Source organism: Zonotrichia leucophrys, chromosome 3 (assembly GCF_028769735.1).
Source record: "Zonotrichia leucophrys gambelii isolate GWCS_2022_RI chromosome 3, RI_Zleu_2.0, whole genome shotgun sequence".
NCBI classification, from domain to species: domain Eukaryota; kingdom Metazoa; phylum Chordata; class Aves; order Passeriformes; family Passerellidae; genus Zonotrichia; species Zonotrichia leucophrys.
The window spans coordinates 93,631,365-93,655,285 of record NC_088172.1 but is presented as its reverse complement, the minus strand read 5'-3'; the positions used below and the strand labels follow the sequence as shown (position 1 = coordinate 93,655,285).

Genomic DNA, 23,921 nt, shown 5'->3' with positions numbered 1-23,921 from the left:
TGATTTTGTATGCTTTGTCCTACTTGTGTGTTGAAGTTTGCATTTTTGTGTCATGGTCTGGTTCATTAGTTCAAATAACTTTCAAGAGGTTTTTCTGTTTGTTGTTTGAGCTTTCATTTATTAATACTCATGGGTGTCTTGCTTCAGCTGAGTCCCCATGGCAGTGGGGGATCTTTTCAGAAATGGAGGAGTGCAATCCTTGCCCTCCAGAAATGCAGTGCTGAGCTTAGCAGTGAGCCTGGTGTTAGCATGAGTAACTGAGAATGCATAAACATCACCTGCTCTCCTTAGTAACCTAATAGTAGGCATAGGTTAGAGTGCAGAGTGTTGCTAATATGTGTCTAATATTGGGTTACTGCCACAGTCTTGCGTTTTGATTGAGTTTTGTGTTTGATTTGGGTGTTTGGGGTTTTTTTGTTGTTTGTGTTTTTGGGGGGAGGGCTTGGAAGGTTTTCTTGTTTTAACAAAACCAGTATCTCAGTTCTCCATTTTCAAATGCAGGGGGTTATTTTAAATGAGAAATCATAATTGTTTTAAGGGTACTCAAAAGTCATTATTTCATGTGGCACTATTGCTGTGAAATCTTCTGGAACATTATTGTCCATACAGTTCTTCATGATATTCAATCTAGATCTCTTGGAAAATGGTGGGTTTCATTTTGTCTCTCTATTCAGTGTGCCTGAGTGTGTCTCAAGTTCTCTGTCAGCTGTTGTGTTTGGGAGTCTGTTGTCACAGGCAGTGCTGCTTTGTAGTTGCACAAGCTTTCTGAGCTGCCAGGGGTGGCTGTGTCCTTGAGAAGGGAAATCCTGAGCTTCCCCTGAGCTTCCACCTTGCTTTCCTTCCATTACTCTGCCCCTGTTTTGTGTTTGCAGGGCACCTGGTGGGCTAAACTGTAGGGCTAATGTGACCAAAATAATCTCTAATGCCATGACTACAAACTCAAACTCCCCCCCCAACTTTAACCCAGCTATTTCCTGTTTTTAAGGTAGTGTGATTTTTAGTTACAGAGTGATTGGGAATTTTTAAGGAATGGTGGGTGTTGAATTGCTCAAACCTGCAATAAAGTTTTGACTAGAGACAGTGGGTAGAGTTGGATTATTTGGGAACAGCAGTGTAAATTCTGAGTAAGGATTATACTTTTCTAGCTTTGAGATGGATTGAGAGGGGGCTCAGGAAACATTGAACTTCTAGTCTTGTTTTGAAGGGACCAAAACAAGTACAATCTTAGTGTGTATCATTCCTGCTGGTAATGTCTGAGTCCAGGGGCTCAGTTGAGACAAATTTGGAAGACTGAGATAATTATTTTGCTGCAAACATTGTGAAAATGGGCAGACAGCCACAGCTCCAGACCCATGGCTTTGCTAAAGAGTGTAGGTAGGACTGTCCCTGGAGCAGCCTGACAGTACCTGCTCTCTGGGCAGCTGCCTGGAGGTGAGGTTAACTCCAGGGGAGCTGGTGCTACAGCAACTTGTCCTGTCACACAGGACATGCAGGGAGTCACAGTCACAGCTCTCTGGGACCAGGATGTGTTTGGAAAGGACTGTGTCCTTAATCCATCTCTCATAGGATAGTCTGTGCCTAGATAAACCTGCACAGATTTATTCAGGTGCTTGTGTGAGCCATCACATTTGCATATTCTATACATGCAACATACATTAATCAAATTCCCTCCTACATTTGAAATAAGCCTCCCCAGGGAGGAAGCTATATGCTGGGTGAAGATGGATTCTTTGGGAGGAGTTGGCATTTTGGTGTTGGCATTACAGACCGGAAGTCTGCTTTGCTTTCCTAACTCTGTGTTCAGGTACACAGATAGATACAAGTGTCTTGTTTGAGGTGTTCTGAGTCCTAATAATGTTGTTAAATTTGAAAATGTTGGTTACTTGTCAGTTTCAAAAATGAGATGCTGTATATGCTAGGATGTTTTGGTATCCTTATTTGAAAATGTGGATTTTTTCATAGTTGCTTATATTCTAGGAAAAAGATCTAATAAAGAGGATTAAACAGTTTGTGAAACACTGTGGTTTCACCTGGTCAGATTTATCTTGTAACAACATTAAATCCTGTGCCGTGTTATGTTTCTACAGAATGACAAAGGGCAGATTCCAGCAGATGTGGTTCCTGATCCAGTGGATATGCCACTGGAAATGGCAGATGCAGCAGCCAGTGCAAAGGAGATCAAGCAGATCCTGCTGGATGCAGTGCCTCTCTCGTGTGACATCTCCAAAGCCATGATTCCAACCTATGACCATGTCACAGGCAGGGCCATGCTTTTGTCACTTGGCCTGAAGCTGGGAGATCGTGTTGTTATTGCAGGACAGAAGGTATGGCCACCAGCCTGGCACTGCTCTCATAATTCCTGGGGAGTCCATTTCTTACCACTTTGGAGACATACCTCAGTTTGAGGGTCTGAAATGCTTTCTGGAAGCTAGCTGTGATCTCTGGATGGCAGCAAGGAACTGGTTAGGGAAAGTAAAAAGCTGAGGAGTTGTGTGATAAAGCCATTATTATGAAAAGCAGTTTTGACAGGCATAGGCTGCATATTGTGTCTTTAAATGATTTTTAACAGTGTCCTATAGCACATCAGCATGGCTCAGCTTTTATTAACTTTTTTGGTGTCACATCAAAGGGATGGTAGAGTTGGCAAATTACTTTGTGAGTTGCCCAGCTTTGTTAGGAGTGGGCATTTGTGAAGTACTCCTGATAGTTTCCAGAAGGCAGGGAAAAAACCCTTCAGTTCTGCTTAGCCCATAGTAACCCAATTTCACTGGTGCAATGCAGCTAAAATCTTTGAAGCAGTGCTGTGCCAACAGGGTTGTTACATGGTTCTCTGGAAGTATAAGGGTGTAGCTAATAGAGGTCCAGCTCAAATGTGAATAGCTCTTTAGAAGGTACCACGATAGCCACCTTTCTAAAACATTTTAAAACTGTAGCATTAATATTGCATTCAGTATTCAGACTTTTTATTTGCTGTGATAGCAAGGGATCTAAGTGCTAGAACTCTTTCAGAGAAGTACTTTTTTCCTGGTAAATGCTGAAAGCATTTTTGAGCAAAATTTTATATTTGAATAGCTTTCACATTAATAGCTTTCCTAATATAACTTCAGATTTGTAGCTGTCACAACCAAAAGATTCTAAAGTGATCTCCAGCAAGAGTGTGAAGCAGCTCCCATTGTGTATTTTAATTTACTGTAGTCTTGAAATTGGGTCAGGGAAAGCAAAGGAATCACTAGCTATGCAGAAGGCATTTTAACTGAAGTATGTACAGAAAGCCACTTATTCTTTAAAGACAGAAGTTTTTTTTATCAGAAATCACAGTGGCAGCAAGAGGAGATAATGTAAGTGCAAGTTAATGGAGGCTTTAGAGCAAGAAAGTGATGAAATTGGTGCTCTTGTGTAAGGCCCACAGAACAGTTTGTGCTGTAATGTGCTCACTGTGCACGGACAGAGCTGCCTGGGTTTGGTTGCTTTTATTCTTCTAATTGATTATGCTGTTGCAGTGTTTTTTAAGGAGTTGTTAGAAGCTGGTTTTGTGCTGCCAAAAGCCAACAGGGCTTTACAGCTAGGTTGTTTTTCTTCAAGGGAGCCAAATCTGTTCTAGAACAGGTGGGAAGAAGGAATGTGATTGTGCTTTTTGAACTTCCATTTCTACAGCAGCTTTCCTCCCTTCCTTCCTTTGTGTGCAAGGAGCTGTTGTGCAGTACTCCCACGTTGCTTCCCACCCCTTTTCTCCCTTTGCCTCAATGGAGAAGTTGTTCTCAGCCCTGCCTTCCCCTCCCCCTCGATACTCCTAAATTCCTGCAGGGTGGAGCAAAAGTGAAAACAGGATGAGTAAAATGGTGCCCTGTTTTTAACCTTCTCCTGGATCAGGTCTCATTCTGGAATATGGAGGCTGGCACGAGGGCACTTGGAACAGCAGCATTTTTGGAGCTATATTTACAGGTTCCTGTTGTCTTTGCTGCTTCTGCAGCCTCCTAACATGTCAGCTTTAATGAAGCTTGAAAGCCAAGCACAGTAGATGCCAGAGGGAGAATGGATTCCTCTCCTGACTCCTGCTGTGCCTGTCGGTGTGGTTGTCCTGCAGGGTCGGAGTCTGTGTAAGCAGGTGTACATGTGTACGTGATTGGGGGCCCCACAGCTCCACCAGCTCCTGCTCTGCCAGGCTGAGGGTCCATTTGGATCACATCTGGTGAAATGGGAGATCAGCAGCTGGGAGAAAACTGCCCCTGCTGTGTCTCATGCAAGAGAGATCCCCTGCTCCTTGCTTGCACAGGTCCTTGGGCAGAATTGGAGCTGCAGTTTTGCATCTCCCACCTCCGGTTTAAGATGCTGGCTGTTCTCCTCTCTGCTCAGTAAATGCCCTTTGGCTCTTTGTGCCTGGAAAGCAAGTGGAGGAGTTGTAGGAATCTGTGGGGCTGCTTGGCTGAACTTCCCCTGGACGAATTTGATCCCTGTGTCAGTCGCTAAAAGGTCTCAGTCTAGATTAGTGTGACATACCTGCCTATAACAGTCAAGTTTCAAGAGATCTTCAGCATAAGAGGCTCTGGGTTGTGTTTATTTCTTTACAGACATTAGGAAAGAGTACCTCGAAGGTTTTGTTGTGAAAAAAAAAATTGTTTCTATCTGTTTACTCTCTGAGGCTTGGATTAAACAGTGGAGTCATAGTGTAAAATGAACTAACATTAAAGTCACATGAGATGAGGAAAACAGAGCAACTGAAAGATCAAAGTTTTTTATTACTAAAACTAATTTAAAAATCAAATATAAAAATTAATTTAAATCAATGTTAAATGCAACTCTTGTAGTTATTCCTTCCCTGTTTGGTTGAAGTGTGTGAACTTATAATGTATATTTATGGAGAATGAGGTTTACCAGCAGGACTGGTCTGTCTTGATATTCTTCATATGCTTATCTGTTCAGAGTTTATAGTATTTATTGAAGCAACAGCAAATGTTTAAAACATTTTAAATGTTTAAAACATTTGCTGGCTTTTAAAATTTTGTTTAATCATAAGGAGGGAATCTTTATGAATCTTCTCCAAAGAAAAAATTATGCTCTGAAGTTTACCCTTGAACCTTTGCTATATATATATATATCTAAAAATATATATGCTTGTGTGTATTTATGCATACACGGATTTGTCTAATATTTCTATGGAACTTTCAGTTCAGGAAGATACCTAGCCCTGATTCTGGAATTATTTTTGGATAAACAGTGCAAGTGAAACCTCTTACTGGGCATGGGCTTGCTAACCTAGAGCTGTGTTTACAGTGGTTCTTACTGTCTAATTCTTGTCTGTTGTGGCATCTGTCCATAATGTTTAATGCAAAATGCACACAGAAGGAATAAGACCTTTTGGAAAATGTATTTGATTATATTGATTAATGTTATTATATTTATATATATTATATATATAATAATTTTATATATATAATAATATTTATAAATATAATTATAATTATATTATATTGATATAAAATGGTGTTGAAAGGTAGGAATGTGAATAAGTGAGGGAAATGATGTTTGCATTTTTGTGGAGACTTGTCTTGTGTTTTGGAGATGACTTGCTGTCTCTTTCATAACCAATAGTATTTTCTCATGAACAATACTTGTCTAACAAACCCATTCTGTGTTGATGCTTTCTCTCTTAGGTTGGTACCTTAAGATTTTGTGGCACAACAGAATTTGCCAGTGGCCAGTGGGCTGGTGTAGAGCTGGATGAACCCGAAGGGAAGAACAATGGAAGTGTTGGAAAAGTCCAGTACTTCAAGTGTGCACCAAAACGCGGTATAGCCTTTATTTTATTTTTTTTCTTCAATTTTTAAACCTCCAAATTTAAAGAGTACTGGAAGGTTTGAGCTGTTTGGGAGGATAAAACCCAGTAGCAGATTCTGTTGCTTTTCTTTGTAGTGCTTTGTTTGATTTATTGGTTCTTTAGCTGGTCCTGAAGTTTTGGCTGCAGCTATTTGCAAAATGACTGAAACAACCAACCAGTCAAAATTTCTGATTCTTTCCTTGAAACTGTGAGATTTCCTGGTTTTTCATTGATATTGTTGAAAGGGCTTGTTTGTACTGTAACAATAATAGCCATTTTTCTTTACCTGCTTTGTCTTCCTTCGTCAGACATTCCTGCTTGTAGTTGTTTTCTAACTTTGAGCTTGAGGTATTTTTAGTGAGATGCTGTGGTCACACAGGGCATACAAAGGTGTTGTGTTTTGTAGCAGTGGAGACTGAATGTTACTGTTAGGATAAAAAGGAGATTCTAATTGATAGTCTGAGTGTTTCCAACTACTCTGTTCAAGTTGCTTGATAAGGATTTTGATTTCACTGTTCTCTTGAGCTTGTCCTTCCTACCCTGCAAGTGCTTTGTCAGCACAGCAAGTTATGATGGTGGCTATAAAAAACACTGAATTAATTGATGTGAGAGAGACTAGCTGCAAATTTTCATTACTTTACCATTATCTATGGTTCTTTGTTGGCACATACAATTTTCTCTCCAGGTATCTTTGCACCCCTTTCCAAAATTAGCAAGGCTTCTGATCACAAGAAAAGCTCCGTACGAAGCTCTTCCACACGCTCTTCACCTTTGGTCAAATCCAAGAAAGTAGATGTGACACATATAACTTCCAAAGTAAATTCTGGTGAGTATTTTCTTGCATGTTGACATGGGATGGAGAAATGCTAATCTTCAAGAATTAGTAAATCTTGGTATTAAAATTTTTGTTTGGAGTTAGTTCATAGCCTGGGATGAGGTGATAAGGTATTCATTAACTCCATGTTGTCCTGGTTGGAAGTTCACTGGCCTGTGGAGTGATGCTGGAAGGACGTTGTGTGGAGCTGTGATTACAGTGTCTGATGTACTGTGGCAGTTTCTACTCTTTACATGCTCTCTATAGAGAACCTCTCACCACAACATTCATTCTTGAGCCATTAAAGTAATTTCTAATTGGCTGAGATAACAGTTAAGTGTCTCAACCTAATGAGGCTCTATTCACTAAGATATTCCTGGAGAATTTGCAAGGAATGAAAATCTAGTAAGTAATCTATACACCTTTATGCCTAGAAATTGAAGAGATTTATTTTCTTTCTATAAAGAAACTATTTAACTCATTGTGTTTTATCTGCTTATTAAATTATCTGAGTAAAACCAGAGCCAAATTAGAAGAGAGAGGTTGTCCGTGTAATAAGGCCTCAGTCTGCTGATTGGAGTTATGGGCTCAGTCTCTGGCTCTGGTTTACTTTCTTAGTAATTTGCTCAAATTACTTAATCCTTCTGTGTAAGTTCCCTCCCTGTGGAGTGAGTGATCCATGTTTTCTGACTGTTCAGGTTCCAAGTTGTTTGGAGAACAGGCTCTTCCCTGCTGTGTGCAGTGCTGGCCATGCATAATCTGGCCCCCCGTGTTTGGCTGCCTATGTAATCATGTCAGTAAATATTTCATTGGCATTTCTTCTGCCTTTGAGCCCTGTTCAGGTGACTCACACTAAGGCAGCACAGCTTAAGGGATGGAAGATAACACACATTCCCATTGAATTTACCCAAGCACCCTAAAACACTGCACACTTCACTTGAAATATGCAGGGTATAGAAGCAAGCAGCAGGCTGGTGCCAGGAAAAGATGCATTTTGACAGCTTTTTGGATGACTTATGTAACTTTTCTCTGCATAGATTGAGGGGGGAGTACGTGTCTGTATTTACAATTAGCACAAGATACAAGCTATTTATAAATGGGCATCTTGCATAAAAGGCTTCTTGGCATAAGCAGTTTGTTAGGAGTATTGTTCAGGAGCAGATCCAAGCTGCCTTCTTCTGTTAAATATTTTCCAGTGTTTGATTCACTTTGCTGTGAACTGTTTGTAACCCATTAAACTAAAATGGGAGGGACTTTTCCTTTGTCACTGACCTAGTTCAGTCATAACCCACCTTTTCTGTCCCAGAGGTGCAGTTGTGTCTTTGTAAAATTTAAACATTTGATACCTTGCTTTAGGGTAGAAATCAGAGTGAGTTAAGCATCATCTGCCCAGGAGAGCTTACATCCATTGGCTGTGAGTGTCTGGAAGCTGCTGTGTGCAGGGAACACAGCACAGAATTCCATGGCAATTAACATGCCTGGCTGAGTGGCTGGCAGCACTGGGACAAGGACAGAGCTGCAGAGGCAGAACTTGGGTTTGCAGTGTTCATGTGCATCACCAGGTCACATTTCTTTCCTTTAAACTTCCTCCCTGGAATACATTGGTTTATAATGATTCAACAAAAATAATTATGGTTTTTGTAGGTAAGGTTATATGCTGCAAAGTAAAATATACTTATAATACTGTATAGGGGTTTTGAAATTTTATTTGGTTCTACTGGGTTTGAATAATCCATCAGATTGATGAGAAAAGATCTTTTTCAAGTTTGTAGGAAAAGGATTACAGAGATAAAGTTAAGAAATGTGTTATCAGTCACAAACAATTAGTTTTTTGATCTGATGCCTTAATGGTCATAAAAATTTGGGAAATACTATATATTCGCAAACTAGTTCAGTCCCTGTGGCTGAATTAAGCTGAGAGATGTAGATAAATAAAACAGATGTGATTTTTCTTTCATGACAGGGAGGGGATAAATCATAGATAAGCTTGTTCTTCATTGAATTAGGGTTGGAAACTGTCAGAAATGTAAAATAACTGTTTGCAAATTATAACTTAGGTGAGAGTATGAGTTTCTACACATATCACAACATTGCTGCTCTGAGAGTTAGGCTCTTCAAAATCATACTGGCATGCTTACATCATTATTTGTAGTCTGAATGAAGATTGGATCTCAAATCTCACTCAAAACCTTGATGTGTAATCTTTAAAACAGAAATTATGAAATTATTGCTGGTGAATAGTAGACCTTAAGTCTATTAAAGTGAATGTTATAGATATGAATGTTTGAAAGATTTAAATAAAATTCCTTCAATATAAAATCAGTATTTTATAAACCATTTGTTTATTGTTTGGCAAGATAGTTTGGACTGGTTTAATACGTTAAGGGATTTTATATCTGTGCTTATCCATCAGAACAATTCTGCACTCCTCATTTTACCCATTTATCCGGTGTCTAAGGAATTGTACAGTTTTATCAATTTTTTCATGCATCCAGTAATCTTCAAATCTGCATAATCTGCAAAAATTGTTTTTATGTGACTTTCTGTAAAATTATTGTTACTTGTTAGGATGTGTATATTTAATTGTATGTATTCTTTTCATAGGCTTAAATACTACAAAAAGAGACAGTGCTTCTGAAAACAACTTTCTGACTGCTAACAGGGGAAAAACTGTACCTGCAAAAGATGGTAATGAAATAATTTAAATTTTTTTTTAACATATTAAGAAAAATTCTTTGTGTGGTAGAAGCAGTATTATTGCTGCCCTACCTCTGTAAAAGCCCTGTATCTTCACTGTAGAAAAAAGCTGCCATTCTTGTTTAATTCAAGTCTCAAGCAGGCTGTAGGTATTTGGTTTTCTAGGAGCAAAGTAATTTGTGTGGATGCTTGGCTGGTGTTCTGTGTTGGTTTGGTAACCAGCTCTGTCTGAACACTTGGGCAGGAACATAGAAGAGTCCTTAAAGCTGACTCTTAGTAAATGATCTTGCACAGGATCTGCAGAATTACTAGCTGAGGTTTTTGAGGGAGACCTTTACCCTGTATTTTTGCTGCCTAGATTTTAATATTCTGTTGTCTTTTTTGCCTCTCTCTATCTGTCTGTTCATGCTTCTGTAATAAAGTGTTACCATCTGACAGTGCTTAACAGCCTTGGTGTTGTGTCATGGCAGACTCACAAGAACAGGCTTCAAATGTGAAAAGTGAAACTAGCTTTTAAAGAGTGCCTTTTGCATGTGAATCATTCTCTGCAATTGTCTAGTTTCATAATTGGATAACTTCTACCACAGCAGTACTTTGCTGAACTTGAAACAAAAAGGGACCTCATTTTCAGCTGTCTTGAGCAAACAAAACCCTTCAAGGTTTTTTCTATAAAATCATACTGTAAGTGTTGGTAAAAGCAGTGTTTCTTTGGAATAATTTGAAGTGTGAATTTGAATATTCCTCCTTTAAGGCACAGAATCACAGAATAGTTTGACTTGGAAGGGACCTTAAAGATCATCAAGGGTCATTAAATATCATCACCCAGCTTGTCTGGATAGCCTGTTCCAGTGTCTCCCACCCTCACAGGAAAGAATTTCTTCCTAATATCTGATCTAAGCCTCGTTTCTGTCAGTCTGAAGCCTCTACCCCTTGTCCTGTCACTGCTTCCATCCATGAACAGTCTGTCCATCTGTCTTGGAGGCCCCCTCAGGCACTGAAAAGCCACAGTGAGATTTCTCTGGGGCTGCCAACCCCAGCTCTCTCAGCCTTTCCACACAGAAGAGGTGCTCCATCCCTCCAAACATCTTCATGTCCTCCTTTGGACTTGCTCCAGCAGGTCTGTGAAGGAAGCATCTTTTTATAGCTCCTGTGAGTGAACAGTTGTGAATTCAGAAAAGAACAACTGGATTTATAAAACATGAGTTAGGAGTAAAGACTTGAAATTTGTGATTGTGTGATTAAAAAGCCAGAAGATGAGAGGCTGGAAATAAAACTGGAAGCTTTGGAATGCAAGGGTTGGTATAACCCACTCTGCATAGGGAGTAAAAAAAAATTGATTTAAACTGCTGGTGATTGAGGTTTTGTATTTGGGGCGCAAAACCCTGTAACACTAGGGATAATTATGTGGTGAGATACACTCCTGAGGAAGTCTTGAGATTTCCCTGATGGAAAGTTTTTAAGAACCGGCCAAATACTCACCTGTCAGGAGTGTTGTAACAAATAATTGTTTCACCTGAAGGAAAAGGAATCAGTTATATGGTCTGCTGAGATCCTTTCTGCTCTTCCTTCTCCCACGCTGTGATTTCCCACAGAATGAAATATCTTGATGACAAGTTTAGTTGGAGCAGTTCTTGTTGCATCCCTGTAAAAATGGTGGTCTGACCTCCAGTGAATCCTTTTAAATAAGTACATGTAGTGTGTGTCTGCAAATGTGCATGTATATTGGACATGGAGCTGAAGTTTGCCTGTTCAGTCACTATTTAGTCAGTAATTTGCATTTTCTTTATTGTAGCCCAACTGCAGTGAGTATCTCAGAGTCTTCAGATTTCTGTCCTCAGCTTTTGTTTGGACCCACTGCCTTTGCCTTTCCTCGGTTCTTCCTCACTGTTTTGCAAAATTGGAGAATTAAATTGCATTGAACAAATGAACCCTGTGTTGATATCAAGCTGTTTGCCAAAACTAATGGTTGAAGCTTCTCAAAAGTCTGGAAATTTTGATAAGCAATATTATCTTAATTTTTCACATTGATAAGCTGAGCCATAGATGTGTCTTGCTGTACCCCCTGCCTCATTTTGGGCAGAAGGGGTTAAGAAAGGGAATAAGAGGAAGAATCTTGAAAAGGAAGCAGGAAAGATGAACATAAGTCTTATTGGACAGTTTAGACTTTAGGATTTGCAAATGGAAATAAAAGTGATTTATTTCCCATTCTTGTTTTATAGTACAGATTTTAATATTAATACAGTATGTAATGGAATATAGTAGGCTTTAATCCAGGCAATAATTCACTCACATAATATCACCTTCCTTCCACTTCTCATCAAATCTTTAGTAGGCTGGATGCTGAAAGGCTGGTGGTATGATCTCTTATTACTAAAGCTCATATATTTTAATAAATATGCTTGGGACTGTTTAGATGAACTTTCATAGAATAATAAAGATGGGCTTTTGGAGACCTCTTCTAGCATCAGCTATCACCACATTCCCAAGGCAAGGTCATGTGCACCCATGTCATTCCTGACACTTGTTTGTGCCAACACTGCATAACAAGTTCTGACTTTGGCTCTTCACTTTGTATTCTGTGGTCCATGGAGAGCAGATAACTTCCATGTTACAAAAGCTCTCCCTTCTGCTTAATCTGTCCTTTTCCAAATTATAATCCCTGAAGGACAACTTTAATTGATGTCTTTAGGTTTTCCTGGGTACAGCAGCTCTTCCTCTTCTACTGCCTCCTTGGAAGGCAAAAGGAATTACTCCAAGAAGAGGAACTCAACGAGCAGCAGTAAAAAGGCCCTGACCAGAGTGTCTTCTGCCTCGTCTAAGACTAGTGCTGGTATGGTCTGTTGCACTGAGGTGTATTTTCACAGGGGGAGTTCACTGCTCTGTTACGTAGAACTGCTCTTGTTGTTTCAGAATCTAGATGGTTTGAGAAAGACACTTGTGAAGTAGTTTAACCATAAACCTAAGTTTGGCAACTTTTAGAAAGATTTTTGTAATGTCTTCAAGATGCAAAGTGTTTTTACAGTTGGCCAATGTCCCTTTTCAGAGCAGAGAAAAGGCTGTAGTTCAGTTTTTGTGCTGCACAAAGCAAGTTTTTGTCTAAGCAAAATTTGTGTTGCCATGTGTGGAAAGTGCACTGTGTTAAATACTCTGTTCACTAATCAGTTGGCTTGCTATTGAAAACTTTCTCAAAGATTTTATCTCACTGATTTCAGATCTTGTTCTTCTCTTGTCCAGGGCTGTATAGTTCCCCAACCACGAGGAAAAATGCTCTTGATGGAGAAATCCAGGTTGGAGACAGAGTACTGGTGGTGGGACAGAGAACAGGCACTGTTAGATTTTGTGGGACAACAAAATTTGCACCAGGTATGTGCAGTGCTCTGTGTATGTTGCCAAATCAGCATGGAATAGCTTACATGTGAGCACTGAATGGAAACCCTCATCTTTTCCCTCACTCTTTCCAAAAGAATTCTAAATTTAAATTGATTTGTTTCCAAGTTTGCTCTTTCTCTGTCTCTCTCTTCCCCTCTCCCTCTTATGTTTCACTGAATATGTTTTTTACTTTAATGCAACTTTCAGGAAAAAATAATGGTTTAAAATGTGACTTTTATTTGTCCACTTTTCCTAGGAGAGCTACTTTGATGTTGAAGTTGTAGATATTACAGAATCACAGAATATTCTGGGTTAGAAGGGACCCACAAGGACTACAGAGTCCAGTTTCTTAAGAAAGCTTTCTGAAAATCCTCAGTTTAGTCTCCAAAGGGGTATATAGTTTATTGAGCTCACATTCATTTACTCCTTAGTTTTTGTATTAAGGCTTTTTGACACAGCTTGACTCTTGCAGTAGTGGCACTCTTTGCCATGTACCAGTCTCATTTCTTAACTTATTGGCATCTTTAAGAGGGTAATTGTGAACATTAAAATTTTAACTAACAAACAAGGTCACAAGATTAATAAAACTGCAAATACCTCAAGAAGCCTCAACCCCTACCACCATTCTCTCATTCTTCTCCCTTTCAGCTTCTCCCTTTCCCTTGCTAAAAAACACTTTGCAGCGAAGCTAAGTGCTGTCAAAGGCAGCCAGTTGTTCTGCATTGTGGAAATTAATTTTGAATCTAATTTTGTAACCAAATTTTTCTTCTCTATGGCCCTATCTATAATCTTTCTGCAAGAGTAATGCAGAAGCACTGGTCAGTGTTGGTGTGAGCACCTGCTCTGACTGAGGGCTGTGTCATTGGTGGCTGACTGGCAATGCTCTGTGGTGACACTGGGTGGCACAGCATTTAAAAAACCCCGTCAGGATGCAAGGCCGTGTACAGGCTCGGTGTTGTTTCATCCCTGCCCCGTTCCAGTTTCACTGTGGGCAGCCTTGCTCAGGTACTGCAGTGCCCTGAGGGACACTTCAATGTCACCGCTCTTTGTGTTGCTGCTGAGGAAGTGATCAGGGAGAAAAGGGCTGTTTCCCACATATACTGACAGCTCTGAAATCTGAAAGCTGTTTGACAGTGTGAAGTCTCCTCCCTCTCTGCTTTAAATCAGGAACATAATTTTTTGGAGGAAAACACGCTATTGTAAGAAGTGAGGATGGAAAGATGACAAATCATCACCATTTGCTAACCCAGTAATTTATAGAAAATGTAGCAGATGCATGTTTAAGTATTTCAGTTCTAATGTGTATCAAAGCTCTGGAACTTATCCAAGGTGTGTTCCTCCTGGTGCAATGCAGATCTTTATTTAATTCTAAAAGTGGGAAGGGGAGAACTTCTGATATACTGAGCCCTTCTAATTCATAAGCTGTCATTCTTGAGTTTCTTGAGCTGATAATTAGAATTACGGTTTTATCCAGTGCCTTAGCACCAAGTGACTTGAATTAAATTCTGAATCTTCTGGGGATGGATAGCATAAGGACTACTAATGGAGTATGAAATTTAGCACCTTTGTGTAATTAGCTCACATTTATCACAGGTTATGAATGATCAAGCTCATTAACATCTTGCTGCCTATTCAGTGTTCTGTATGGGATTAATTGATGGCCAGTTCCAATTTTTGCACCCTTCTCTTGATATCACACAACCAGCCTTGCAATTTGTATTAATTATAACTTGCCAGAAAGAGGGAAAGAATGAATTAATATAAAAACTTTGATTTTACTGTTGATGATCTCAGATGAGGCATAAACCATGTGGTCAGAGGAATGAGGAAGGAAATGTGAAACAGCAGTGCTGCTCTTTGATGTCTCCTTGTTGTCCAGTAGCCAGTTATGGCCAGTAACATTCTATTTTACTTTAGTATGTATAAGTATATATATACATATTCCTCAAATGTTTTAACTTTTTTGTATTAATTAAAATGTCAATAATTTTATTGAAAGCGTATAAAAATGCTGAGAAAATTAGATCTGTTAGGTTACAATTTTTGCATAATTGCATAGATAGCTATTTTTTAATATTCCTATTTACTATTAGCATCTTGATATTTTCTGACTAGAAACTGTTATCCTTGATGTGTGTGAATGCCAACTGTGGCAGTGGTCTAGATGAAGCAAAGCCTGTCGTGTTTTGTTCCAAATGCCCTGATTTTACTGTTCTGCAATGTAGGGTTCTGGTGTGGGATTGAACTGGACAAGCCCCATGGGAAGAACGATGGCTCCGTGGGAGGAGTGCAGTACTTCAGCTGCCTCCCCAGATATGGCATTTTTGCACCCCCATCTCGTGTACAGAGGTGAGCACTGCAGCTCTTGTCATGTCAGGACTGCCAAATGATTTCTTAATGCATTTTCCAACCTGGAACAAATTTTTGAACACGTACAGAAGATACAAATGTTTTCTTCTGCAAATGTAAGTTTATAACCTCCATTAAAAATCTGGTGGTTTTAGATCAGCTTTTTGAAAGCAGAGTGTAAAACTAGAGACACATCTCTCCTGTTTCTCTTGCAACTACCAGAAGTATTTTTATTCCAGGGCCTCTGATACTCTCTGTTCATTAAACCTTAGTTTCATGAATTAAACCTTAGTTTCATGACCCAATCCTGATGTGTGCTGGTAAATTCAATTATAAAAGGAAGCGGCCCTTGGCCATGACTAAAAAAGGCTCTTTTTATCCCAGCTAACTGCACAGAGGATCCAAAGCCTGCACCACTTGCTGGTAGTGTCTTCCTTAGGATCCAGGAAGAGCATCCAAGGAGTTCTGAACTTTCTCCTCCTGTATTTGTATGTAGTTACTCTGCCAGACATGTTCTTGCTTTTATTTCTCTGAATAAGCCTGCTCAGGCAAACTCTTAGGAACTTGCCTCAGAATCATGCCTGCTGTCTCAGTGAGTGAGGGCAAGTAACTCAAATACTCTGACTTTCTCCAGGCACTTCATGCACAGCAGCCTGAGTGCAGCAGGAATGCTGCTGTCTCTTGGGGGCAGATAGAGAAGGAAAGATTGAAAACCTCATCAATATTTGACAAGAAGCCAGTGGGTTTGTTCAGAGTTGAGTTGAAATGACCTCTTTATTGTGTTATTGCTTTTCAGACTGACTGGTTCTCTGGATTCTCTCACAGAGACTTCATGGAGTAAAGCAACTCACACTTTTCCAGGTAGGAGTGGGAGACATTTGGGTGAGGCAGGCCCTGCTCTGCAGCCTGAACCATCTGCACAAAGCCAACTTCCCCAAAAGCACAAGAGATTTTCAGGGACCCCAAATGCCAGCCAATAGTCTGGCTGCTCCCTTCCCAAAAATCTGGCCTGCAGAAGGAACTGTGCAGTACTGTATTGATCTTAACACTCCACTGGCAGAAAGAATTGTCAGTTACGATTGCTGGCTGGCAGTCTTCCCTTACTGCTAATATTGCATTCTAATCAGAGGGAAAGGGAAATGGAACCTGTTCCTCAACACAAATTGAGATTGATGAAGGGATCAGTGGGGGGGATGTGCCTATGAAATTACTAAAACTTGTGTGAGGTACTTGAAGTAGTTGGTTTTCTTTTCCTTCTTAGCGTCTTGTGAAAAGACCTTCAAATGGCCCTTGTTTGGTTTGTTTAATTTAATTTCTGTTCCTTCTGAAAAGTCAAACATATTACAGGCATATATGTTTGTGAGAAATTTCATCATTTAATTTCCAAATTAGAGGGGAGAATGTGCAGTGGAAGCAGTACAAATGTAGTGGAAGCAGTATAAAAAACCCCACAAAGAATCTGTGTTCATAAAGGTGTTTTTTTTTTTTCCCTTAAGAAGTCCTACACAGCTTATTAATCTTTCCACTCAGGTTTTAGACGCAGTCTAAGCAGCACTTCTGCCTCTTCACAAAAGGAGATAAACAGAAGAAATGCCTTTGTTAGGTGAGTGTTAAGAGTTTCAAGTGGCTGTTAGCTTTGCTCAGAAAAACCCCTTCATGCATATAGGATATCTAGACCTTTACATGTTCTTTTTTTCTTTCAAAATGAACTAGTAGTACACTGTTTTTCCATGGGCATCCAGGAGTACAGTCCTAGAATTCAGGTTGGCATTAAAGTTGTTTTCCAGTCATATTCTCCAAATTCTTGTATTTTCACACAGCTGGGTGAACTTCAGAGGCTCTTGGTAAAGGACTTCACTTTGTTCTGGTGATCCTGACTGACAGTTGTATGTTAAAAGTTGTTTCAGTTAAACTGTTTTAAGCCCCAAATAAAATGTTTTGTATGGCTTAATTTACCAATACTATCACCTGCTGTAAATACTGTAGATCCTAGCACTGGGTGAAGGAAATTGCTTTTCCAATACGAGTGCAGTAGCCTGTTACTGTTATTTCATGGTTTGTTAGTTACGTGAGATCCAACCCAGTTTTTCTAGAAAGGGATTTGAGGATGTGTTTTTTGAATTAGAGTCCCCTTGGATGTTTTATAACAAAAAAAGGACTTGTTTGTTCCCTTCCCTTCTGGCCAGGTCCAAGAGCTCGGTGCTGCGGCGCAGCTGGAGCAGCAGCAGCAGCGGCGCCGCTGCCTGCGAGGGGCCCGTGAAGCTGCACGAGGGCTCGCAGGTGCTGCTGAGCAGCTCCAACGAGATGGGCACCATCAGGTACATCGGCCCCACGGACTTTGCCCCGGGGGTGTGGCTGGGGCTGGAGCTGCGCAGCGCCAAGGGCAAGAACGACGGCTCGGTGGGGCAGAGGCGCTACTTCAGCTGCAGGCTGAACCACGGCGTGCTGGTGCGGCCCAGCAGGGTCACCTACCGTGGCATCAACGGCGCCAGGCTCGTGGATGACATCTGCTGAGCCCCACGCCCTGGGGAACGAGGGTTGCAAAGCACAGAGGAACCCCCCTGCCTAGAATGCAAACTTGTTTTGGGATCTTTAAATCTGCATTTTGCGTTTTACATATAGAAGTGTATATGTATGTGTGTGTATATAATATATCTATTTTATATAAATATATATATATATAAAACAGAGAGATAAAAAAGTGTTCAGTCATGTTAAGAAGTAGAACCACTGTTGAGTTTCTCTTACTTTAATGACCCTTGCCTGGAAGGTTATTAAAGCATGTTGGGTTTAAGATGCTGCATCATTTGAAAACCATTCCAGTTGGAGAACAGAGTGACTGCAGCGTTCTCTAAAGCTCCTGTGTGGTTCATGCAGTATTCAGAGGGTTTTTCTCCATGTAGTAATGAACTGGAAATGTTTGTGCATTGCCTGCTTTTGACAGTGGAGGTGGTTGATGGGTGACATTAGCCTGATTCCTGGGCGCTTTGTCAATTCCAATACCAGCTGCTAGCAATAAGAAAGGAGGAAAAGTAAAAGCCAAACCCCCCACCCTCCCCACCCTTTTCCAAACAGTTGTGGAGTATTTTTGCATTTTACTGTTCAGATCTCCCTTCCTCTTTCCCCCTGTCCTCCTCTCCATAATACAAAAGGGCTGATAAATATAAGGATTTGCCCCTCTCCTAGTGAAGAGCAGCAATTAATAAGAAGCCTTTAAAAAGCACAAATATGCTGCATGTCAGTCTGTACAGTAACAAGCACTTTTTGTTCTGCATTTGTAGAACGAGCTACTTACAAGATGCACTCTTTAAAATAATGCACTTTGCACTCTCCTGGAGAGCTTACCCTCATTTTTAGAGATTATTTTTTTGTTTGGGGTGCTGCAGGCAATGAGTATCACAGTTGTAAAATGCAAATAAACCCAGAGTGGAATACATAATTCTCTTATCATAAATATCAAGTCTGTATAAATACAGCAAGGTAATTCCTGCCAATGGTATGGAACAGATACAGAGTTTTCAAGCAAGCTGTTGCCATTGTTTGATTAGTTTGTGACACTGATTCTTTTTGTTTGCTTTGGAACAGTTTCCAGTATAAATTTTTTGTGAGATCTTATGATGACTTAAGGATAATTTTAGGTACAGCACTGTAATGGGCCTTTATGTGACATCATTTATGTATCAGCCTTTTAGAACAGCTAATTTTTTTGTCCATATTTTAAACATAGAATGTATTTTAATTGCTCAGCATATGTAAACATTATCTGAACTAGATGGGTTTGTGTTCCAGAACAGTCATTTTACTCTTAAATTATTTGCTTGCTCTTGCCTACTTGAAGAAGTGATACTTTAAATCATAATATCCTATTTTTAGACAGAATCCTGCTGCTGTAACCTTCTTTTAAATGTTGCTGTAGTTATTTTTTCCTGATCTGTATTTAAAATAATGCATATTGTATTCTAACTCATGGGAATTTTAATTGAATATAGAAGCTGTAAATTTTGAATGTAAAAAAAAAAAGTAATGCTTTATATTTAGAGATGCAGATATTCAGTGACGTACTGAACTTTGTCTAATATCTGTTTCCTGCTGATATTAATAAAATAAAACCCTGTTAAATAGAAGAGCAAAAAGAATTTTCATTGGTGTCTTTACAGAATGTACATTTCTTTCTTCTGTTCTCCTGTACAAATGAAGTGCAGGGAGCTCAGTGAGCTGTGATCCAGAAGGTTTTCTCTCTCCTGGCTGTTCAGCACAGAACTGCCCACTCCAAGCAAGGCCTTTGCCCAGCACTTTCTGTCACTGCCTGGTGCTCCTGGGAGAGCAGCGGAGTTTCTGTGGGGAGACACTCATCACCAGGAATGCTCTTTTCCCTGCCTGACCAGCTGGAATGGGTGGAAGGGCTTTATCTGAAGGGTAGCTGGAGTTCTCCAGGAGGTAGGTGTGGGAAGAAGTGTGTGGGTGAGGCAGGGAGCTGGGGCGCTGTGTTGGAGTCACAGCATTTCTGTGTGTTCTGTCTTGCACAGATGATTCAGTGGGAGCTTGTTTTTCCTGCAGGGGTGCCAGGGTGCACCTTGCACAGCTCTGCAGCTCCACAGTTACCTGGAAGCAGGGCCTGGGCCTCACTGAAGCTGCCTGATGGGTGCAGGAGAGGGCACAGACACCATCTGGCACTGGTGTGCTGTGCTCTGCCTTCCGTTCCAGCCCCAGCCAGCAGCACATCTCTGCTGGAAGCCCTGGCTGTAAGTGGCTCCAGCACTGTAGCTCAGAGGAGCAGTCTCACTGTTATCAGCATGGAACTGTTTTGGAAGCTCTCAGAATCTTCTGCCAGGAAGCAAGAAGCACTGTAAAATTATGCTGTCTGAAACAGAAATAAATCAGTCCATTCCAGAAAGGATTACTGATGGCTCCCTTCAAGGTGATGAGGGGAAGGGATTTGTGCTTCCCTAAATCCAAGGTAAGTTGCCATAATCCTTTACTCCAACTCTTACAGGAAGACACTGTGTCATAAAGAAAATTCTGAAAATAAGTGGCAGTGAAGTTTGAAATTAGGTGCTGTGCAGAGGACTGTACTGTCACAACCCCTGACTGGTTAGAAAAAAAGCCAAATGATTCTCAAAGCCCTGGGAAACTACATAAATAAAACATTATGTGTAGTTTATAAATAAATAAGCAGATGGTCCCCAGCAATTCGGTGCTCTCTGTGCAGACTCTGAGGCCAGTCCTTGTCCCACAGCATGTGAAGAAAATGTCCTTCAATTCTCTTAGCAATTAAATCTTTCAAGTTTTCTTGAACATTGGCTGGAAAGGAGAGACCACAGGTACACGTGACAGGGGGATGAGAATTTTCTTGAGGTGTCTGAGGATGGAGAATTAATTTCTAAGGAGCTCAGCTGAGCTGGACTCAGTGACTGCTCTGCAGATGGTGACAGCAATGGTTTTCTGGGCAGGGAGCCTGTGCCTTCAGAGTGCTGCACATGGATCCAGGGCTGGCTCTGCAGAGCTGCAGGACACAGCACTGTTCCTCTAACAAATTAACTCTGTCACCTGTGGGAGGTGGCAAATCCAGCCTTTCTGTCATGGCTGTTCCAGAGTTTGCAGAAGCCTTGTCAAGGACCAGGGGGAAACTGAAACTGTCCATGAAAGCCACATAGCAGAGCACCCACCTGCATCCTTTTGCCTGCCTGGCTGCAGACTGACAACTCTGGGAAAAAAGGGAATTACAGCAGAGATTTCCAGCCAGTGCCAGATCCAAACCAGGCTGTGGTGGCTGGCTGCTGACCAGCCCTGTTCCTGGAAGAGCACAGGAGAGCTCCCTTTTGAGTTAAGACAGGGAAGAAAAGGAGGGAGGGGAGAGGTGCCTACTGGAGAAGTCTTGTTAAGCAAACCAAAGCAATATCCTGTAGAATGAGCACATGAAGGAGAAAGTTGATTTATAGTAAGTCAGTCCTAATTTCAAGGAGCATTTCATGAAAATGCAGCTGTCTGGGCCATAGGAGTGATATGGAATGGGATAAAAGTGAGTGTTTCAGGGCAGAAACTATCTCTTCCTAAAATTGTCACAAGATTCCATAGTGTCATTTTCAACACTGAATATGAATTTAAATACATCTTCCAGGTAGACCTACCCTCAGCCCAGACTCAAAGGCCGCCTTAGATACAGACCTTTAGGAAAACACCCAAATGCTGTCTTCAGCCATATCCTTTGTTCTGTTTTTGTACTGTCCAGTTTGCTGTGGGTAAAAGCCAGCCTTGCTTGTGACAGAGAGAAGGGCACCTTCCCCTGTAAGAAACTTGGTGTGCAGCATCTTGTTCCAGATCGCAAGGCAAGATGTATTCTATTTGCTGGCTGTATAGGAGGTGTCTTTTGTCAAGTGGGCTGTTTTCCTTATTTCTTCCACAATCTCTCCTCCCTTGGGAGGGAGACATCAGCTGATAACAGCTATTGAATGTCACTGCATGGCAGGTAAGAAATACAGCATCCCATTGGGAGATGCTGCACCCAGAGGGAGGAGCCAAGCATTGCCACCCAGATATAATCCGGAGATTCTGGAAATAGCACACAGCATCTCCACTGGATTCCCCAGAGGAACAGCAGCTGCCTCTTCTTCCACTGGATCTTCAGAGGAAGAATACACCCTTTCTACAGGATCCCTGCTCCAACCACACCTGACACTCCATGAGTACTGCAGCCACATTTCCAATAGGACTGCTACCCACACCCTGATCCACAGGGTGTCAGGGTGGGTTCTGACTCTGTTTTAGTTTACTGCATTGTTTATTTTATCCTTTTATTTTCTTCCCTAATAAAGAACTGTTATTCCTGCTCCCATATTTGTTGCCTGAGAACCCCTAACTTAAATTTTATAGGAATTCGGAGAGAGGGGGTTTATATTTTTCATTTCAGGGGAGGCTCCTGCCTTCCTTATCAGGCACCTGCCTTTCCAAACCAAGACACATTCTGCAATGCAAAGAGGTCTGAAACAGCTGCTGCAAGCCCAAAATGTGGTTCGGGGTACCACCAAACCTACTCCTTAGAGTGTTCATCACCTTAATAGTTCTGCAACTTTGCCAAGTAAAACTGGATGTCCAGAGACATCTGAACATTGACCCAATCATTGCACAGCCCAACACGGAGAAATCCAGCTACTGTCACTTTATTTGTCTTCATGCCTTGTGGTTCACTACACTTGTTTACAATACAAATACACTATTCAATACAAAATACTCAATGACCATATATTAGTATTTTCTTCATAGTATCCCTGAAGTGCACAGGCCCTTCCTTTATAAACAATGTTGCATAAACGGCTGTACATGAGACAGACACTCCTAAAATGAAGCTTGGTACTGAAAGAAGCCAGGAGGGGACACCTGGGGCGTTTCCCTGGGATGGGTTTAACTCTGGGACAGACGAACAGCGATGTCTTTGCTGCTGTGGAAGGCTGTTCTATGCTATTCCCACCTCCAGGTTCTTATCCCCCAGCAGCGAGGATTACCAGGAGCAGACATGCAGAGTGGCACTGCCATTCCCTGTTCCAGCCCTGGTGTGCTGTGGCTGCTCCCTGTGCAGGGCAGCAGGAGCAGCCCTGGTCTGACATTGCTGTCCGAGACCCACTGAGCCACATTAACGCAGCCCTGGGGCTTCCCACCGTGGTCCCTGCACCTCCTCTGGCTGTGGCCATCCCCCCTCCCACCCCACTCCCTCTCTGCACCTCGGGGAGCAGAACCACCCTCGCTCCTGCCTGGCTTCACTCCCAGGCACGTGGTGGGCAAACCAAGTTCAGCGGCACAAAGGGAAGGTGATGGGGCAGCTGGAAAGGCAGAGAGACAGGCAGCCGAACCCAGTTTACCTCCACCAGCTCATGGAACCACCTACTTATCTTCTCTAGGAAACCAGGTAACATCCACATGGAAATAAGCCATTTTCAGGGTTTTTCCCCAAGCACAGGGTTGTTCCCCAGTTGTGCTTTACATCCTGTAGATCATACTGCTTCCCGCTTTTCCACTGCAGAATGAGGAAGACATAAATCAGAACATCATTACTACCAACACAAAAGATTAACGGTCTTAAAACAAGTTCCTTAAAAATATACAGTGTGTCAATAGACTATAATTTGAAAAATAAGTTATGGACAAAAAGGGGTAAGAGGGTTAAAATAACTTGAATTTGTTTTTCTCCTAGCATGGAGGGGTTTGATAGTGGAATTTGGGATTTACAGAGTGCTTTGGTCTGGTGAGCCCATGGTGACTTAAATCCCTTCTGCTCCCTGCAGCTCTGAGTACTGAACAGGTGAATCATCCTAGACACAGAAATTAAAATTTCTGGTTCATGCTCATGGCAACTGCAGCCTGAACACAATCAACAGAGCATCCTTTGGTCCAAGCAATTAATGGTAGTATTTATTTTCTAAGAAAAAGGACAGGCAAATGCTCCAGGTCCTGTTCCTAAGTGAGGAGATTTGATTACCACCAATATTTATAGAACAGTTTTTGCAATCTGGGGTACTGTGCTTGGACAGCACACAGAGACACCAAACTAAATGCTTGCTGTGGAAGAACTCAGAAATTGTATGGTTTTAACATTAAAAATGAGCCCAAACTGTATTTCTGAATTCCAAGAGTTAAGAGAGAGGGATTAAAAATAAATCAAACAAACAAACAACAGTAATACAAACAAACCCCAAAACTCCAGCCTCAAAAAACCAAGAAAAACTCAAACCATTAAAGAGCCCACAACAAAGCATTTTGCACTGGAGACACTAGAGGGAAGCTCACTTAAAAGCAGCTGCCAGGGCTGAACAGTATTTGTCTCAATGCACTGTATTCAGCAGACTGGAGAATTTCAGTAGCAATTCACCATTTCCCCTGATCAGA

The 23,921-nt window shown here is 41.2% G+C and overlaps 2 protein-coding genes across 5 annotated transcripts in view; one reads left to right on the top strand and one right to left on the bottom strand.

Moving 5' to 3' along the window:
- Positions 1–19,180, top strand: part of CLIP4 (CAP-Gly domain containing linker protein family member 4) — a 31,660-nt gene extending 12,480 nt beyond the window's left edge. For both annotated transcript variants that reach the window (XM_064709338.1, XM_064709336.1), the window contains 10 exons: positions 2,088–2,324; positions 5,652–5,787; positions 6,501–6,641; positions 9,234–9,317; positions 12,016–12,156; positions 12,561–12,689; positions 14,921–15,044; positions 15,841–15,905; positions 16,575–16,647; positions 17,231–19,180. In XM_064709338.1, coding sequence (XP_064565408.1) covers positions 2,088–2,324; positions 5,652–5,787; positions 6,501–6,641; positions 9,234–9,317; positions 12,016–12,156; positions 12,561–12,689; positions 14,921–15,044; positions 15,841–15,905; positions 16,575–16,647; positions 17,231–17,558 — 1,458 coding nt within the window. In that variant the 3' untranslated portion in view covers positions 17,559–19,180. The remainder of the gene's footprint in view (positions 1–2,087; positions 2,325–5,651; positions 5,788–6,500; positions 6,642–9,233; positions 9,318–12,015; positions 12,157–12,560; positions 12,690–14,920; positions 15,045–15,840; positions 15,906–16,574; positions 16,648–17,230) is intronic.
- Positions 19,181–22,185: 3,005 nt separating this feature from the next.
- ALK (ALK receptor tyrosine kinase) overlaps positions 22,186–23,921 on the bottom strand; it is a 305,084-nt gene continuing 303,348 nt past the window's right edge. For all 3 annotated transcript variants that reach the window (XM_064709335.1, XM_064709334.1, XM_064709333.1), the window contains one exon: positions 22,186–23,052. The gene's annotated coding sequence lies outside the window, so the exon portion shown is untranslated. The remainder of the gene's footprint in view (positions 23,053–23,921) is intronic.